The sequence below is a fragment of the Phasianus colchicus genome, chromosome 1, assembly GCF_987193195.1.
Source record: "Phasianus colchicus chromosome 1, bPhaCol1.hap1.1, whole genome shotgun sequence".
Classification (NCBI taxonomy): domain Eukaryota; kingdom Metazoa; phylum Chordata; class Aves; order Galliformes; family Phasianidae; genus Phasianus; species Phasianus colchicus.
In genome coordinates, this window is record NC_143436.1 from 58,018,046 (window position 1) to 58,037,500 (window position 19,455).

Below are 19,455 nucleotides of genomic sequence, written 5' to 3' on the forward strand. Positions count from 1 at the left end.
GCACTTATATATTCCCATATTTTACCTGACCAAAGCAAAGACAGAGCAAGGAGTGGAGGAATTAAACCAATTCCTGAAAACTCCAGGGCTAAGTGAACTTTGGCTGCGGTGGCAACAGATGGTCGCTACTATTTATTTCCACAGCTAGATTTAAGTCAGGGACTTGCCAGTGCTTGCCCATCTCTCAGAACAAATTTCTTTTTAAAAATGCTGTTCAGGTTATGGCAAGAAGGACTTCAGATGGCCTGTAGGAACCTATACAGTAAATATTTAATACTGTGTGTTGATACTTAGCTAAAGACCGGCAAGGAAATGGAAGAGAAAACTGAGTTCAAGGGATCAGAAGTTATTTTCCTGTCCAGTCTGTACTGTTTCATTCTGATGTTCCTCTCCTGTCGTCTCTTCTCCTTTTTTAAGGCCTCAGATGTGTATATTTCTCTCCCTTTTCCTTTCTCTGTGTGAGAATATAGAGATGCTTCCTGTAAAGATGTTTATCTCTAAATCCCATTCTGAACTGACTCTTGCATATGTGACTGTTTTGTTATTTGAGATGTCTGTGAAAAAGAAATAAAGGCTATAAGAGCGAACTCTGGAAATGAGGAGGAGCTTGCAAATAAATCGAACTTAAGGATTCAGCATCATTTGCTGCATGACTTTTGAGTACAATCCTAAACTTTCATGTTTGTCCTCTCCCATTCCCTCTGTGTGAGACAGATGGGGACAGTCCTGGGATATGGGACCCAGCTTTTGCTGTGGACGTAAATGTTGCTCACTGTGTCCCACAGTGTCTTTGCAGACTTCTCAGAGGTTTACAATCAAGGTCAACCTCTTGTGAAAAGGTGATAAAGTCTCTGTGCAACATCATGTGGGAGGGAGGCTTTGTGGGGTGATCCTGTCCCAGTTCTTTACAGCAGTCCTGTGCATCCAGACATGAGCACTGTGCATTCTCCATGCCACATTTGGATTATCTTCTTGGAGAATGTTCCACTTGCTCTTAAAAAAGCCGTCTCACCTCCTAATGAAAGCCATAATTGCTCCTGTGACTCCGCAGCGGGGAGTGAGTGTACAGCCTCCTGTGGGACAGCAGCTAGGCCTTGGCACCGAACTGACCCCTGAGGCAGGCAGGAGAACAGGCACAGCATGTGTGGCCATCTCACTTGGGAAGGCTGATGTGTCACCTTGTGGGTGCCCACCGTGTCCCTCATAGACCATGCTGCCATTTTTGGCCTGTTGGGTCTGACTTCTCCCAGTCCCGTGCTTGTGGCACCGCGCAATCCTACAGCAAATATTTGCAGCCATGGAGGCAGGGGTCAGTGAGAAACTGATTCATTGTACTCTCTCGTCCACAGCTGGTGCACCTCATGCAGACATGTGGAATTTCTTCTGCCACAAGTAGTACTTGCCCTAGCCATGGTTTACTGCAATACCCAAACATTTCTGGAGGGTTCCCCTTCCATAACTCCCTTGTCAATTCTCTGTTCCTTAAGGAAAAGCATCTTTTTGCTGAAAGGAAATGAAACAAATCCCATAATATCTCCATCATTCAGTGATGACAAAAGTTGCAGTCACTGCTTTCTCTAACTGACAGTTTGGGAGGCTTAGCATAGTAATTCCTTTAAATGCCATCCACTTCTCTAGGGTATTCCCAACTACAATGATATGACTGGTACAAGGCATTTGTCATGTGAATGCATCTTGGCCAGATGTTTATGTTTCTTCTAAGTGCAGCACACGCATATCAAAGCTAGATTAGAAAAGACTAGGTCTTTTATAATGCCACACAACTCAGGCATATTCAGAGAACTGAATCGATATGTTTCATTTTCCTAGCATGTTTTCTCTTCAGAAAATACTGTAAATGTGAGTCACATCAGACCTGTTAGAGGCAGGTCAGTATTATAGCCATTTTAGAAACAGGAAACCAAAAGCCTGGGAAGAGATGTGATGTTCTGCAGTTTGGTGCCCCTCACAACTTCCACTAGCTGCAAGTAGAGCCTCCTGTTTTCAGCACTTTCTAACACCCGGACTGCAGCTGGTTTGTCCAAATCTGCAGTGGCTGTGAAGGTGAAAGCCAGGATGAGGACACTCAGGAGGTCCTGCCTTCATCAGAATGCTGCTATAAAGCTTTGATCCCACAAAGCACGTAAGCACTTGCCTAATTTCAAGCATGAATGTCCCATTAACGATGTTATCACCATGCTTAAAGCTAGGCACATGCCTAATTGCTTTGCTAGACTGGGAATTATATTAAAATATACTAAACTTTAGGGTATTTTGAAAATCCAGAAATGTGTTCATTTCTGATTATGCTTCAGGCATTGTCAAGGGCATTTGAAGTATGAATGAAGTTGCTCAGCCAAGAGGAGCACTTTTTAGCCAATAAAGAAAGAGTTGACTTTGGGATGTTAACATCCAGTTGTCAGGAGTAATCGAGGGTGGGAAGTACTGCAAGGGTTTTTACTTCTGCACTGCTGCAAGAAGCAAAGTGGCTCCTGTAGCCATTGGTGCTAACATAAAATAACAATGAATGACTACTGCCTTAGGTCATTCTAGGACAGCGTGAATGTGTTGGCTAATTTCACAAGTGGTGCTCCATCATATCAAATATATTGTACTTGCCATTGTTTCCTGTGAATTTTACAGCAGAAGAGGTGAACAAAAGTTGTTTAAATACGACACAAACCGAAACTTCTTGCTCCATTATAATCCAAGGTGCTAATCTGCAGACACGGGCATTTGGGTACGTGCATTCGTGTTTGCAGGACCATGGCCCTGAAGGATAATTTTCATGGCAGGGTTTAGATCAGGGAACTAACATGGGGAATTGAGAAACCCCGTGACTTTGAAATGGCAAAAATTGCAAAAAGCATCACAGGAGTTTGTCAAAAAACTGGCTACATCTAACAGTTTTCCTTTTTATTATTTATTTATTTACTTACTTACTTACTTACTTATTTTGGTTGGTTTTGTTTCTATCCAAATTGGCAAAGAACTCTGTATTTCCATCAATTACAGTCCTGTCTGGTAACTAACTAAACAACCTGTTCATGGAAAACTAAGAAATAAATAAATAAACTGTCAATTGTGGAATGTAAACTGGTTAAACAAATAAAGAACTCATGTTGTGTGTTTTAAGAGACCGTTTGCTTGTGTCAGAGGTGGGGACAGGCACCTCACACCTCACTGCCCCAACTGAAGGATGGAGGGAAGAGAGGCCCACAGTTTTCTAGCTGATAGCTCTTCCTGAGGTGAATGGGTTTTGCATTTTGTAGGATAGAGTCCCTCTCGCCACCAAGGAGGTCGTGTCTCAGATATCAACTGCAACAAGGAACAGAATGGAGCATGAATGAAGGAGACAGCACTTGCCACCTGCCTGCTCCTGTGAGTAAATCCTGTGGGGCTGAACAGAGAAGTGTGGGGCAAAGCTCGCCAGTGAATTTGAAACTGGCACACCTCAGGGCAGATGAAGTGAGTTAAGTCTGTGCAGCAGCTTGGTCAGCACTGTACAGGATTAAACCCCAGGCACGGATGCAGTCTGAGCACGACTCAATGAAACCTCTCTGGTCAGAAGCAAACAGCAGTGATAAGGGCTGCTCAGGTCTTCCTTCTCTGCAATCAGCAGAGGCAATGTGATTCATTGGTGCTAAAAATGGAAGCCTGCAAAGCTGTCTTTTCAGCCAAAGGGAAAGCAGGTGCCCTCTTCCCTAGCAGCAGGGAAAGCTCTGGCAGTGCAGCCAGGAGGGCATGGAGCTCAGCTGCTCAGAGCTTTTGGAGGAGGGGGAAGGAAGAATGTGAGAGGAAGGAGCCAGCTGCTCCATAAAGGGTGAGCTGAAGATGCTGTTGTGCAAAGGCCTGACTTCTGGGAAAATCCATAAGACAACAGATTTGCAGTAGCCATGCAAAGGTTGAATTTTAGCCCCCAGTGCACTGTGGGTCCCTGTAGTGTCTGGGATATGCCAGAGCCTGCAAGGTTTATATGCAAAGCAAACAGACAAAGAGAAGGGAGGACTCATTAGCCTCACTGCTGAGGCAAGGGTGCAGGGAGAGAATTAAGTATCTCTTTCAGCATCACACAAGCTATCTGTGGTGGCTTGTTGTGCCTTTGGTAAGCTGGCTCTGTTGGGAGCTCAAGGGCTGAGGCTGCCACACATGGATGCTGCCCCCTGGCTACACAGGCACCCGCACTCCCCAGCCTATGGCGTGAGATGTGGAGCTGCAGCTCTGATCCCTCATGGTTCAACTCTGCCTCTGAATCAGTGCCATCTCCTCCATCACCTTCCATCGCTGGAAGTCACCACTGGCTTAGGAGGGAAAGCTAATGCCTTGTGTCGAGGCATGGGCAAGGAGTCCCCAGTCTCCAGCAGAAACACAACCAACTGCTCTCTTTCACAGGCAGGATGATCCTGTGATGACTTTTCTTGTCGCGAGCACATGATAGCTGCAGCAGGTTGGGGCTGTATGGAGAGAGGATGCTGGTAATGAAATACTTTCATTGAGTTCAACACTCATTATCCCATTACAATGTCATACTCTTCTCTAACGTCCTTCTAAGGAGCCAAGGCTGAGTTTTTTTCCTGCAGACCCAGGCCATTTACAAGCCACATTTACTAAAATTCTCACTCCCTCCCTGTCCAGGGGAAGCACGATTGTGTTCATTTGCACTGAGTGGAAGTGGAAGAGCTGCAGCAGCTCATCTGTGATGCTGTCAGCCTGTTAGCTCACACCAAACACTGCCTGTTGTCTGTTGAGGACTAGCAAAGGCTGTTTCCCTGTAAGAACCACACTTTTCCCTACATTGCTTGATTCTTTGATATTCCTTCCCGTCCTCAGACTAACTCCTGGTCAGACCTGCAATTCAAAGTGCACACTCCTGGTGGCAAATGATTCTACCAGCAGCTGGCTATGCAGAGTGAAGGCAGTGCAGTGCCAGGAGATGGGCTGATGCCCTGGGTGTGCCCAGCAGCAGGACATCTGTATTGCCAGCAGAAACACTCGGATAGACACCACAGGCTGTGGCTAAGCTTGGGGCCATCATCTGTCCTCCCATCTCCCCACAAACAACTATTTCAGTCAAACTGTGGATGGCAGTGAATGGGAGAAGTGGAGGCATGAAATTTCTTGCTTTGGCTTTTAATAAGTGGGCATAGCAATGTTCAAAATATATGCCAGGAACACTTCATACAGAGAGGGAGAAAGAGACCCTGCCATAAGTAGCATGCCATTTGGAAAAGCAGACAGTCAGAAGGTGAGAAAAGGGAATAAACCATATGAGCAAAGCCTTTATAACATCAGTAGGCATATGGAGTTGACTTTTGAAGCCACTATGTGCAAGAAGGTGCTAAGTACATCAGTGCTTTCTGATAGCTAAATAAGCTTCAAATGAGGGCTCACACATGCACATGTACAGGCATACGTGCACAAAAGGGTGGTAGGTAAAGCACTTCCATCTTCACAGAAGACAGATTTCCTCCTTTTCTGTTGTGTTTTCTTACAAGATTCCTGTACGCTTGTCAGAGAAAAGAAGGCAGAGGATGAAACAAGTTGTTCCACACGCTGAATAAAACCATGCTGTTCAGTTTTATGCCATGGTTTCTGCTTCATTTAGCTGAGCTCGTTCCCTTTGGGAGTTCTCTAAAAAAACACGTTTGCAGAGGCTGATGAGGGGCTTCCAAACTGGGGTCACTGCTGGGTCCTCCTGTCTGTCCCTCTGTCAGAGGGTGTTCGTGCATCACTGTGCATTCCTCATCTCTTCTCAGCTCCCCATTTTCACAATTAGAAATCTGATGTTCAGACTTCCAACGCTTCGTCAAACTCGCTTTCAAGTCGCCAGCAGATTCAAAGGTTGATGGGGACAGATGGGTAGACGAGAAGTGACAGACTCTTCATTTCCTTAGGAAACCTAGCTAAAAATACATGTTCTGAGCTCAGCTTTTTTCCACGAAGATGCACACTCTCCTGGAAGGCCCGGTGAGGTCAGTGGACTCAGGTGGTGGCAGCTCTGCACCTCTGCCCTCTGCTGCTGCCCTCCTCACCAAAACCCATCGGACCGCCTCGTCTCCTCACAGCCTCTGCCATGGGCCTTTGCTTTGGGCCTGAAGCTGCCAGGGAGGATGACTGCAGCACCTTTTCACCATCTTGCCAGTAACAACGAATAAATTTTCACCAACCACGAACACCATGTACCCCTGCAGCCTGGAGGCTTGCAGTCCAGGCGAGGGCAGTTCAGGAGGCCTGAGGTGGGCCTGATGTGCAGGAAGCTGCCCCAGGCAGCCCCAGTGCATCCTCGGGGTTCCCAACCTGCCTGGGGCTGGCTGGTGACTCTCCTGTCAGACCCGTGCTGGCAGGAGTTCAAACGGAGGAAGTTCAGGCTGTAAAATGTAAGGGGGAGAAGACAGAAAAAAAATAAAAGCCATGTATTTTGCTTTTAGCACCTTTCTTCTCATTTTCTCCTGAAGTGCCAGCACCTTAAATAAAAAGCCTTTTGTTGCCACACTGCTCTTCACACCCAGTCACAAACAAGGGAAATCTTCAGCTAGCAAGCTTTACCCTGAAGGGTATCACCTCTGTGTGCAGCCCTTTATTCTCTTTCCTTTCGTTTCCCCTTTGCTGTCACATCCTCTCCTGCCAGCTCAGAAAATGCTTGCCTTTTGCTCAAAGGGATCAGAAGAGGTTGAGGGCAAACCCTGTTCTCAAGGCTTGCTGCTCAGCTTCCACCCCACCAAGAGGACAACTGGGGGAATCGCATCACTAATTTCCTATTTCTCATGGGTCATTTCTAAAGCTGCAAACCATACCGAGAGATCACAAGGTTCCTCTGTCCCTGCTTCCTTGTGCATCTATGAGGAATATAGGCTAAAAGGAGACTTCCTGCAAACTGAGCTTTCTGGGGAGCCAGGCTGGCAGATCATTCTACCTAAGCAGCAAACGCTAAACCAGGGGTACTTGTGCCATATATATATGTATACATATATTGTCTCTGTGTGTGTCCTGCTGAGCTCAGTCATCACAGCAGAACTAACACTGCAAATGTGCAGCACAAGGTGTGATTTATAGGAAAATCTCTGATGTCTTATTGCTCCTCACATGCTGGAAGACTTGCCCTGCTGTCTAAGAGCCCCCATGGCCTGGCTTCCCCTTTGTTTCTCCTAAAACTGGCTGCAAATATAATCTGTGGTGCATTTCTCCATGGGAAAATGTTCATAAGCAAGTTTGCCCAGAGAAGGGTCACGGAACCTGAATGGGGAAGGGATGAGATTTACAGGCACTTATGCCATCAGGGGTAGGATATAATCCTCCAAATTCCTATTTTATTCTTTTTTTATGGATTTGGGAGAGTTACGTATTTCTAAAGAATCTTCCTATGTTGTCCCTTTGCCCACTGTATTGAAGAATGTAACTGGTCACATATATATTTCTATTATATTTGCAGCAGTAATACTGAATTATGGAAGTACATGCAAATTTGCATATTAAAACAGAAAGGGATTTCAATTGTTTGAATGAATACAAAGCTGGAAGTTGCTGGGCCAGCACAAAAGGCAATGACTAGTAACCTTTCCTGAGCTCATACTAAATGCAGCACCTCTCTGTCTTGGCTCTCTCCCACATATTAATTTGCACGTACACGCACACACACATGACTTACTACTCCCTTGATCACTTAATGGGACCCACTCTACTTTAAGAGGTGGATTACTGTTTTAGCCATTTGGCTGAGAGTGCCAAAGAGTTCACAGGCTCATCTGTGATATTCAGGAAAAATTTTCCTGGCCAAAATGAGCATTAAGTATAGGAGTGGAATTGATAAAAATTATCGACATGGATATGGATGTTTTTTTTATATACCTGGAGAGGAAATCATCATGAGTGGTTCTATCGGGTGTGCAATGTACTCATAAAATGTTCCAAATCTATTTGCATACATTTACGAAGAAAAAAAAAAAGTACCTTAAATTTGTCAGCATTTATTTTACCAGGTAGACAAATGATGGTCTGCTGTTGGATCAGACTGTGGATCAAAGCTGGAGACAGGAATTGTTTTGATACATGTTCAAGTGGCTCTGTGCAGGTGTAACAGAGCTAAGTATAACTGGGCACAGATGACAGGCAACAACAGCTTGAAAATCTGCCCTTCTGCTCTTCATGAATGTATTTCCATTTACTTTCAGGAGCTAAGGATCAGGCCTCTTATCTTTTAAACATGCATGGTTCAGAACTCCTCTGCAGTTTTGCTTTTCTCAGTGCATCGCCTGAAGCCGCTGCCTGTCAAGAAGAAAATGACGGCTTCCCAGTCCCAAGCAAGTCCATCCAGGATGTCACCCAGAAGCAGGGGATAAGCCCAGGAGATGCTGGCTCACTGTCACAGAGCTCAACTTTGTTGCATCTCCAGCATCCCCCAGGGCCTGCACAGGGACTAGTGTGTGCCATGAGATTCCAGCAATGTCATCCCTGCTGAGAAGTCTCCCCACTCTGACCATTTTTGGCCCTTGCTGTGCCTTTATGTGGTGATGGAATCATGTCAAATAGCCAGGATCTAGAATAGAACCTTGTGATTGAAACAAGGTTTTCTTGAACTACTTAAATCTTTCTCAGGAAATAATGTATGAGAACAGTCTGCTTCAGAATTATCCATCACTGACTGTGAGATTCCAGTACAATTTGGTTGCTACATTGCATATATTTTTATTGTCTGTTTAATGAGTGTTGCACTTGTAATAATGAGATTACTGGTAATACCAAACAGATTTTCTGAATGATGAGAAGATAATTAGATGATATCTTGAGGGTGATTTCTATTTAAGACACAGCAACTATGTCATGGAGTAAATAAATGTGGAGAAGGAAGATAACAGTGCTTATTAGCCTAAGATACAATGATTCCCAAATTACCAGGAAGTTCATTTCATTGTGGTGAATGACATGGTGACTGATGCTTGGCCCAAGCTGACCCATCTGCTATGAGGCATGACTCAGCTAGGCTCAGAGGAACTTGATGATCTCCAGAGGTCCCATCCAACCCCTACAGTTCTGTGATTCTGTGACCTGATGTTTGCTGCAGCCACAATGCCAGCTAGAGCATAAACGGTGAGGTTTTGACAAGCCCAAGTGATTGAACTGCACACCCAGGAGGCTGTTGGCTTCCAAGGGCTCCACTTGTCCAGCTCCCATCACCTGTCTGTGACCAGCAACAAAAGCCTGACAGCATAGCGGTGACAGGGATGCTCACTACAAAATCAGAGATTGAAGACCCTACCTACCTTTCTAAATCAATCCTTAGTGACATTTCAGGATTACAGTAAGGAAACTGCTGTGCTGCATGGATCTGTGGCTCCAAGTGGGGACAAGTGGCCAGAGAGCCATGAACCCACAGACTCGGTGGATGCCCACCCCTCCTGGGGACACATCAGGCACATTCTCCCATTCCTCTCTTCTCTCTTGGCTTTGGAGAAGACCACATAACTCACCGTGTGCCAGAGGTGGCAACCTCAAGTGAATACGCAGCTGCTGGTGTCCCACTGCTCTCATAAAATGCTGGCAACCACTGTGCATTCACACAAACAGATGCACAGCTCTGGGACGTGTCCTCTGCCAGCACCAAAATCGCCCATGTACACATGGTGAATCTCAGCAGCTGCAGCAGTGCCTTTAAGGGCTTGTGGAAGATTTTCCTGGCTTTTTGTTGGGACTTTTCAGTCCCTGGAGACTTCTGCAAATCCATTTTGATTGCAACCAATAACTAGGTTTTCTACATAAGGTTTATTTCTGGCAACACATTCACTTCTATATAACTATTAGAAGATTTGTGTCCTATTTTCTTCCAGATAGGATATTTGATCTTTGACTGCTGCATGGTACATCTAAGAAATGGTGCTGTCCTTTTTATTTTTTCTATCCTATATATTCCTTTTCTTGGTAATCTGATTTTCTAAAGCAATGCTCCCAGACTTATGTATACCCATACAGCATGGGTATGCAAAGTGATGGGTTTTGTGTAAAACCATGTGTAACAGGTGCTTACTCTCAGTATTGTGCCACTTTACAGAGGACTCTCTAGCTATATAACTGGTGCTTCACTCAAAGCAACCACATACTTAGGAGCAAGAGGATGTCTTCTAGATATCTTTGGAAAATCAATTGGAAGAACAATGGTTAAAGGTAGGAAAGATTTATCTTTTGAAGCATGTTCACTTTAACGACGGCGTATTGCAAAATATATACTACTATATTATATGCTACATTTTATGTAGCCACATATGAAAATAACAGACAAAAAGATTTTAGTATTTTCAGAGATATTTATTTGTAATGCATTGTCATAACAGCTAGCATTATTTAAGTAAAAATGCATGCAAAATTGATAAGATGAAAACAGACATATTTTCAATATATTTCTATTTTGAAACAATCCTGTCTGTACCCAAAGTTAATGCTGAAGCCATTTTTGTTAGGGTGTTATGTTCTATAATATTTCTTGTTTATGTAGAGCTCCTGTTCATTATCTGCTTTGGCTTGGACTTCAGAGACGAGTATAATCCAGGCTTCAATACATGATCTCCAGAGGTCTATGCCAACCACTACTATTCCATGATTCTAAGAAAACGTTTTATTATTGATTAATTAAAGTGTAACCCTGCTAGTCCCACTGAGGCGGCGGCCTCTTGCAGGGTGGCTGTGGGTCCTGGTCACTGTCAGCCCTCCTCTTAGGGGGCCGCCGTGCCCTCTCAGGAGACTGGCCAGGAGCGGAGGGGCTGCTGCCCCGGGCAGAGGGACCTGCTGCTGCCTCCTGCTCCATCTCCTCGCAGGGCCGCTCCGCTTCCCTCGCTGCGTGTGCAGCGGGGCCGTGACTGGGACCCGCATGAATGTCAGCCCCTGCTGTGCTGGGCTGCTCCTCTCTGCTGGACGTCGCAGTGCTGCCAGAGAGTCCGGGCCTTGATGTGAGGGTCACCTGTGGGGAGGCTGTGGGGCCAGGGGCGGCCGCACGGCTGTCCTCCTGCCCCCTGACTGCAGGGCCCTCCTCCTGCGCCCCAGACACGTGGGCGCCCTGCAGACCCAGCAGTCTGTGGGCCTCCTCGTGGCTCTGGTGCACAGTGGTGTCGAGGAGTCCCGGGATGAACATCTCAGTTTCGTCCTCCAGCGCAGGCCATGTCAGCTCTATCAGCTCCTCTCTGTTTGGCCCGATGTCACACAGAGCATCGAAGATGAAGCTCTCTGCTGCCATTGCTGGCCACCAGTCAGTGTCAAAGGTGGCTCTCAGCTCCAGGTGCAGCCCAGGCAGCACAGGGTCCAGGATCTCCTGGTGCTGCCTGAACAGCTGTGCCCAGGCCAGAGGCTGGAGACCGTCCACCAAAGGACCCTCCTCTGCCTCCTCTTCCTCCAGCTCCTCATCCTCTTCATCCTCCTCATCTGTCTCCTCATCTGTCTCCTCATCCGTCTCCTCATCTGTCTCCTCGTCTGTCTCCTCGTCTGTCTCCTCATCTGTCTCCTCGTCTGTCTCCTCATCCTCTTCCTCATCTGAGAACAGCAGAGGAGACAGCGAAGGGGACGATGAAGGACTAGAGCTGCTGAAGTTTAGAGCAGTGCCTTCCTGGAAGGTAGGTACTGGTGGTGCTGGAGGCCTGATGATGAAGTTCAGGTCCTCACTGTCATCCCGCGCAGCGACCTTGACCACTTCCATGTCCCTCCTGCAGAGCGGGCAGCTCTTCTTCTGTTTGCCCCACCGCAGGATGCAGCCGAGGCAGAACTCATGATGGCATGGCACCACGTAGGCAATGTCCTGGCATGCATCGTGGCAGATGGGACATACCCATTCCTGCTCTGCTGCCATGATCCTTATGCTGTGGCCCACTGGGGAGTGAGGATGAGGTGTTGCTCCTCTTCACCAATGCCACAGGGGTGAATGTTGCGCACTGCAAGAGGGAGAGAGGCTGCAGTCATTCTCCATCCCATGGACAGACAGGAGAATAGCCCAGGTCCCTTAGCAGGACACCCTCCTGGCCCCACATCTGGGTCACGCTATGCTCCACACCCTCAGAGGTCCCTCAGCTGCAGCCCTGACCCTGGCAGCTCCCTGAGTCCCAGCGCTCACCCAATCTCTTCCCTGGGGGACGTGTCCCCACCCAGCTCACCTCTGCTGCTGTACGTGTGCTCTGTGGGGCCCCGGTTGCCTGAGCCAGGCAGGCCAGGGAAATGCGGGTGATGGCTGTAGGGATGGGCAGCGAGAGCCGCTGCCAGCAGTGCCCAGAGCACAGCCCAGCACCCAAGACAAATCTCGCTCCACCTCCAACCTCGCACACGCGCTCGGCAGGAGTTCAGGCTCGAGACTGACTGGGCCAGGCTCTGCCCGCGCCCAAAGCCGAGCAGTGATGGTGCTGCGGTCACAGTGCATCTCTTGGTGACATCACAGCCTGTTGCTCAGTGATGTCACCACGGTTCTTCTGCCCCTACAGCAGTCACCCCAGCAGCCCTTCAAATTTCTATGTCTGCACTTGTTTCTGAGGCCTTATAAGCATGCCTGCAAGATGCACAGCTTCTAAATTTTGCTTCTTTTCCTTGTTCTTGTGGAGGAGAGTGCTCATCATTAATGAATTCAGCATCTCCCCACTGCAACCTCATGGTTTTTGAGTCCTCTGTAGTTGTTTAGAACAAAATAAATGGCATAAACGTGTTTGCTGGTGATAGATTGGTGGAGGGGGAAAAAGCGGCACTGTGCACGTGGCAGCCCCAGCTCTGTTTTGGGTAGAACTGAGACTCTGTGGAAGAGAAATGTTGGAGAGTTGGGTGGAGAAGAACCTGATGAGGTTCAACAAGGACAAATGCAGAGTCCTGCAACTGCAGAGGAATAACTGCATGCATTGATACAGACTGGGGAATGGAGCTAGAAAGGCAAACTTTGGAGAAGAACCTGCATGTCCTGGTGGACAACAGGTTGAACATTAGTCAACAGTGTGCCCTTGTGGTCCAGAAGGCCAGTGATATCCTGGAGTGCATTCAAAACATCATGGCCAGCAGGTTGAGGGAGGCGATATCTCTCCTTTTCCTTGCCCTGGTGAAGCCACATGTGGAATTCCATATCCAGGTCTGGGATCCCCAGTTCAAGCAACACAGGGAACTTCTAGAGAGAGCCCAGTGGGAGGCCACTAAGGTCGTTAGGGGCATGGAGCATCTCCTGTATGCAGACAGGCTGAGAGTGTGGGACTGTTCAGCCTGGTGAAGAGTGGTCTGAGAGGAGGATGTTATAAATATCTAATGGGTGGGAGTCATGCAGATGCAGCCCTGACCCTGGCAGCTCCCCGAGTCCCAGCGCTCACCCAATCTCTTCCCTGGGGGACGTGTCCCCACCCAGCTCACCTCTGCTGCTGTACGTGCGCCCCGTGGGGCCCTGGCTGCCTGAGCCAGGCAGGACAGGGAAATGCAGGTGATGGCTGTAGGGACAGGCAGCGAGAGCTGCTGCCAGCAGTGCCCAGAGCACAGCCCAGCACCCAAGACAAATCTCGCTCCACCTCCAACCTCGCACACGCGCTCGGCAGGAGTCCAGGCTCGAGACTGACTGGGCCAGGCTCTGCCCGCGCCCAAAGCTGAGCAGTGATGGTGCTGTGGTCACAGTGCATCTCTTGGTGACATCACAGCCTGTTGCTCGGTGATGTCACCACTGTCTTTTGGCCTACACAGAATTCGCTCCAGCAGGACTTAGCATTTTTGTGTCCATATATGCATTTAAGGCAACTGCAGTGCCATTTCCAGGCACTGCCCCTCCCTATCAATGCCTTTCTTGTTCTCCTGTTCCTCGTGTTTTCTGGTAGCTCTGAGGCCTGGCCTGTGCCTTCTCAGGGGCCTGATAGGTGCTCTTGTCTCTCTCTTTTTTGTTTTCCATATACCAAGAAGAGCTCTGAAAACATGTTATTCCATTGAATTGAACACCTATGATTCTGTGGTTCTGATTCTGTGTAATACAGTCCATTGTCCTCCTTGTGTTTTTGGCCATACAGTGGACAATATCACAATTTGTGTTACCTGCTGCAGTTTGTATAATTCCATACACTCTGTCTCCTCTGTTCTCTGACTTTGGATTCTCCACATATCTGCAGTGTCAGTGCACTGTCTACACACTGTAGGACTCCCTCTGAGCCAGGTGATTTTTGTTGCTTGGCTAAGTTTATATTCTCTGTTAATTCTTAATTGTGAATCTTCTGTTAGTGGTTTAACTCCTTTATTTGTTCCCTCATAGTGTTTCCTTATTTCACTTTATTCCAGGTACCTTATGGTATTCAGTGCTTAAATTACTTTCTCCATCTGTTCTTAAAACAGGAAAGCAAGAAATCAAAGCAAGCAAAGATATCATATAAATGGAGTCAACAATGCCTGTGCATTTGGAAAGGCTAGTAACTGTGGTTCAAGATGCTTGCATTTAATATGAAATACAAGACTGTTCTAATCCAGCCTTGTCAAGTCCCAGAGTCTTATACTGCCTTCATTTTTGCCACAGATTCTAAAAACAGCATATTAAGTGGAAAGGATCTCTGAACAACAAGAAAAGCCAAGTCAGCCTTTCAAATGACACTAGACCATGATGTGATGTGAATTAAAAAAAAAACAAACAAAAAAACACCACCCTGTTTGCAATGGAAGAAACTATGGAATTCAAAAGCAGTGTCTGAGTCCTGTGTCATAATAAACACAAAAATTATCAATGTGAGAATAACAACAGCTATTTTTAAAACATATTGCTTAGCTACTTTCTGAAACATAAAATGCAATGTAAAACTGTGCAGAACACAAACTAGCCACAGAGGTTGTTGAAATACACTTGCTGAAAATGCTACAGAGTTTAGACAGAATCCTTTTGGATGAACTCAGCTGTCCTCTGAAACCTAAGGAAACTGTATATATGATAGGATATGCAGATCTGTAACTCCAACAAATTTTCTGGTGGTCAGAGTGAAAAGCAGGCCTTTGAGATATTTGAAAACTAAGAGATAATTAAGAAGCAAGATATCAGATTTTCTTCTAATTGAACTAATTGGAAGAAAAACAAAACTAAACAACAAAAAACCCTCAAAATACAGTTATGCACTACCAACACTCGATAACATTAACTTTATTTCATAGACCAATGAAATGGCCAGCTATAATTTATGAACAAAGTTCAGTGTCAGTATAAGATGCAGGATATATCTGGAGGCAGGGGCTGAACTACACTGATCTGTAGTAACTCAGCAGGATTACACTGTTCCTAAGTGGCTATATTTTGTGCTTCAAAATACAAGTCAAATTAATTGTCTAGCTTCTGTGGTGGCAATGTTATCTGGTCAATGAAGATGAATGGGAGTGGTTTTTCATTACAGTAATTAATTTTCTCATCCAGCCTTCAATTGCGACCGATGCTGCAGACCCCAACTTCACCTAAGGACAAGTATAAAACAATATGTTGTCACAGGGCACTGGTACTGACTTTGGAAGAAGTGGAATTTTGAGTATACACAGCAGTGTTCCAGGTATATGGTTTAAGATGCCAGATGTGTGCAGTGGGCCATGGTGATGCACACAACTGAGTCAAAACAAAATGAAAATAGAAGCATTTAGTAGGAATCCAACTGGGAATCTCTTCTTCCTTCAAAATGCGTCTGTTGCTTTTTGATTACAATTGCCCAAGGCCCATTCCATCTGGTCCATAGATTAGAATGTCATTGCCTCAGTAAAAAATGAATCATTGCTGCAGATGTATTGGTACTTTTCTGGAGTTTTTCTGCATATAATATCATCTGGCTATGGGATGCAACCAGGATAGTATACAGCAGCATCAGAATTTTCAGGCAGCTGATATCTTAATGTAGCCATAGGTATGTAGTACCTAACAGTAGGGAAACAGTATGAAAGCCTTGATTTCCTACCCACTCTCTTATCAACAAATGGAAAGAATACAAATTTATTTATTTACTATCGTTAAACAATGAGCATTAATCTCTGCTGGAAGCAAATTACCTGTGTGAGAATCTGGTGGCTATAAGTCATCCACTCTGAGGTTCTGTTAGTGGCAGTGTCAACACCTGCAGAGTGTTCTTCTTCTGTGTTACCAGCATGATGGATGCCAGCTTCCACCATCCAAATGGGTGCTGCCTACAGATGCAGGATGAGTGACCTCAGTCCGGACCAGCAGGACTTTATAAGAACAGAATCCCCTACCAGTGATTTAAGTGATGTCCTCAAAGTAGCCCTCACTGACATCTTCAATGAAAGCAAGTAGTTTATCAAACACAGAAGTTGCTATGGATTTTTATGCTGCTGAGTGAAGGGATTGATTACAGCCTGGGGCACTGTCCTTGTTCTCTCATTCAAAGCAGACCTGAGGGAGACCCAACCCAGCTGGCGCTGGCGATGGGACAGAATGGGGAGCCAATATCTCTGGCCAGCTCCAAGATCACAAGCCTATAGAGATTGTTTTTCAGTTGCCCTGCTACACTTAAAGCTTGGAGCCAGGACTGCTCACTCTAATGCCTCAGTGCCACCTGCATTTGCTGAATCCAAATAGGTTGGGAGAAGGTGCAGAGCCTCCTGAAATTTCTCTACTAAAGGAACAATGTCCTGACAAGATTGCCATAGAGAAATTTAATGGGTTTCTGTGACTGTTCAGAAGTTGTGAATATCTCCATTCATTCCCTTGGAAAAAAAGGTTAATAAACTCAGAGAATTGGGGAATATTTCTGTGTAATAGTCCAGCCATGGGAAGAGGGGGCAGGGCACAAAAGCAGTGGTTTTTTGCTGTAGAAATATGCTGGGCACACTCCTGAATTTTGATCTAGAGAGGGTGAAGCTCATATTGTGTTCTGCTTACTGAATAGAAAAGGAAAAGTGGAGGGAAGGAAATGAAGGGATTATTCTCACGTTGAGTGTCTCTGAATTACCCAACCAAAAACTCTGTCAGTGTAATTCAGACCTTTCTCCACACCAGTGGAGCAGGCACTGACTGCAGACATGACTGCCCTGGGGGCTTGCACCTTCGGGCAGAGCTGAAAATGAGGGCAAAAGAATTCATCATGAACTTTTTCTGCTATCACAGATACAAAATTTCTCTGGTTAGCTTCAGTGGCTGCAATACAGCCCATTCTTACACAGGACAGCAGCTAGGGTGGAATGGAAAGGGACCTAAGACACAGAGTGGGAGGAAGGCTGCAGATGCTGGGCCCATGAGCACAAGTAAAGAAACACCAACTGAAAAACCCACCAGAGATTTCAGCTACATGGGAACCCCTAGACAAGGAAACAGCACTTTCTACAGCTCAGTCCTGTGAGAGAGACAGGCTTGTGGAGAGACAAAAGTTGGAGATGTGGGAATAGTGCAGTATGGCTGCACTAGTAAGGCTGCAGCTCCCATCCCACAGTTTGATCTGGAGAGACATCACAAGGGACCAAGGACAAGGGCTCTATCCACTGTAGATCATGCTTGGTGCTCAAGTGCTAAAGAATTAAAGCAAAGCTTTAATCTCCCTTGAGGGGCCAGAAGTGTGGAGAGATTTGCAGTCTGGGAATTTCTCATTAGCAGCACAGAAGCCACTCTTGCCACAGCAGTATCAATAAGGTGTGTAAAGAGAGGTGCTGGGGACAGACAGAGCTTATCCTTCATGCTACCAGCACGTAAAGAAACTCCCCCTGCCTTCACAGAATGCTGATGCAGAATGTACTGGAGATGCAGGATGGGGTCACCGAGCTCAGCCATATGAGGATTATCTGCCGACCATGTGGCTAGAATTAGCTTTCAGGCCGTGAATTTGAATAGAAGAGCAGCTGGTGGCTGGGAATAGGACTCTGTTCACAGCTTCCCTGGAAGTATCAGAAGGTCCAACTCAGAACTACATACCATGTGATGAAATCAGTGACTTCAATCCTGTTCCCAGAGGAATGATCATGGCAGAAACACAGCAACACACATGAGTTAACTGAGGTGAGGACAAGTTGTGCTGTACAGAAAAGGAGAATAAATCATTCTCTGTCCTTGACAATACTTACGTATGTACAATCATAGGGCATTGCCAAGTGGTAGAAAAGCATCCCTCCTCTACTGTTTCTGCCATGTACTCTAGCTAAGAAGAGAACTTACCCGGTCAAGCATATGAGTTTTCTAATGTTACAAATATGTCCCTGAAGCATGGTCTGGGATGAGGCACACACTTGTCTTCACAATTAATTTGCAGGGTAATTTTAGGTGATAAATCCCAAGTCAAGTATTACAGTTGTGGAGCAGCCTTTTGAACACTGATTTCTTTTTATGCAAACCATCCAGCAATCATAAGAAACCTAAGCACATATTTCAGCCTCCTCCAAGCAGTTTTCTGAAAAAGGTAGCAGTCATTTTACTTGACTTAAAAAAAAGGACTGCAGTATTTAAAGTAGAGCATGCTCAAAATCAGACCTCTATCCCCTCATTTTTCATTGCACTTATTCTAATATCTACTTCTATCGATTTGACATGCAAAAACTAGGAGAGCTAAAAAGGAAGTATCTGGTACATGTGAGAGCATGGCAGGTGTGATCTACCTTGAGGGCAATCAGACATCCACAGCCGAAAACTAGGACATGCATGTTTGCCAGAAGGGATTGCGGAATGGACTCTGCATCCTAAATAAAGCCAGATAATGGGATAAGCACACAATCTGTTGTTGCTGTCTGCAATGTTTCTTCTAAGGGCAGTTGTCAAAAAGCACCATCATCTAGACCAGTTTCTCAGATAATGTCCCAAAATGGCTGAGGTGGGAAGGGACCTCTGGAGCTCTTCCAGCCTGCTTAGAGCAGGGTCAAGTACCTTTCCTGGTGATGTAGAAAGACAACAATTATTTGAACTAAAATGCCTTGGTTATACTAATACAAATGTGTTTTCATGCATATGAACTCAGGAAAATTTCCATTCCGCCATCTTAGAAACATTCAGGCTCTTCTCATATTTCAGCATTCTTCTGACTTCACTGAACCTGTACTGGCACACTAAAAAAGGTTTATTTAAAAAAATCCAAGCTTGTTTTGGAAGCGTTGTTAATAAACATTACAATATTCTAAAGATTTGGTTGTGAAACAAGAAGCTATAACAGATCTCCGTAAATCACTTGTGGCAGCTCATGACAATTATGAATTTGGATGAGATGCACTGAATAGGTGAAGCCAGAATGTTTAAGTGGGAAGAGATGGCTACTGGGCAAGGGTCTGCCTGAACCAGACATCAAAAGCAACAGTAGGGAAACCAATCTGTAGGTTTTAATCTACTTTTCTCAGCAGTAACAGTAGAGTGGCTTCTGGACTCTCTTCTGCATCAACATGACTCTTTCAGAACAGACTTTTAAATACCTGTAGTCCCAGATTTTGCCTCCATCAGTCCACTTTTATTAGTACACAGGTCCTCTGTAAGCACTAGTCCTTGGCAGAAGGACAGCATTCTCCAAAAGCAGAGCACATCCTTACACCACTTATTTA

The 19,455-nt window shown here is 45.8% G+C and overlaps 1 protein-coding gene across 1 annotated transcript; it reads right to left on the reverse strand.

Moving 5' to 3' along the window:
* Positions 1–10,293: 10,293 nt before the first annotated feature.
* On the reverse strand, positions 10,294–11,824 carry LOC149919643 (uncharacterized). The gene has a single exon (XM_090144438.1). It carries the CDS (start codon positions 11,822–11,824, stop codon positions 10,634–10,636), a length of 1,191 nt encoding a protein of 396 aa, XP_090000564.1. The 3' UTR covers positions 10,294–10,633.
* Positions 11,825–19,455: the final 7,631 nt, after the last annotated feature.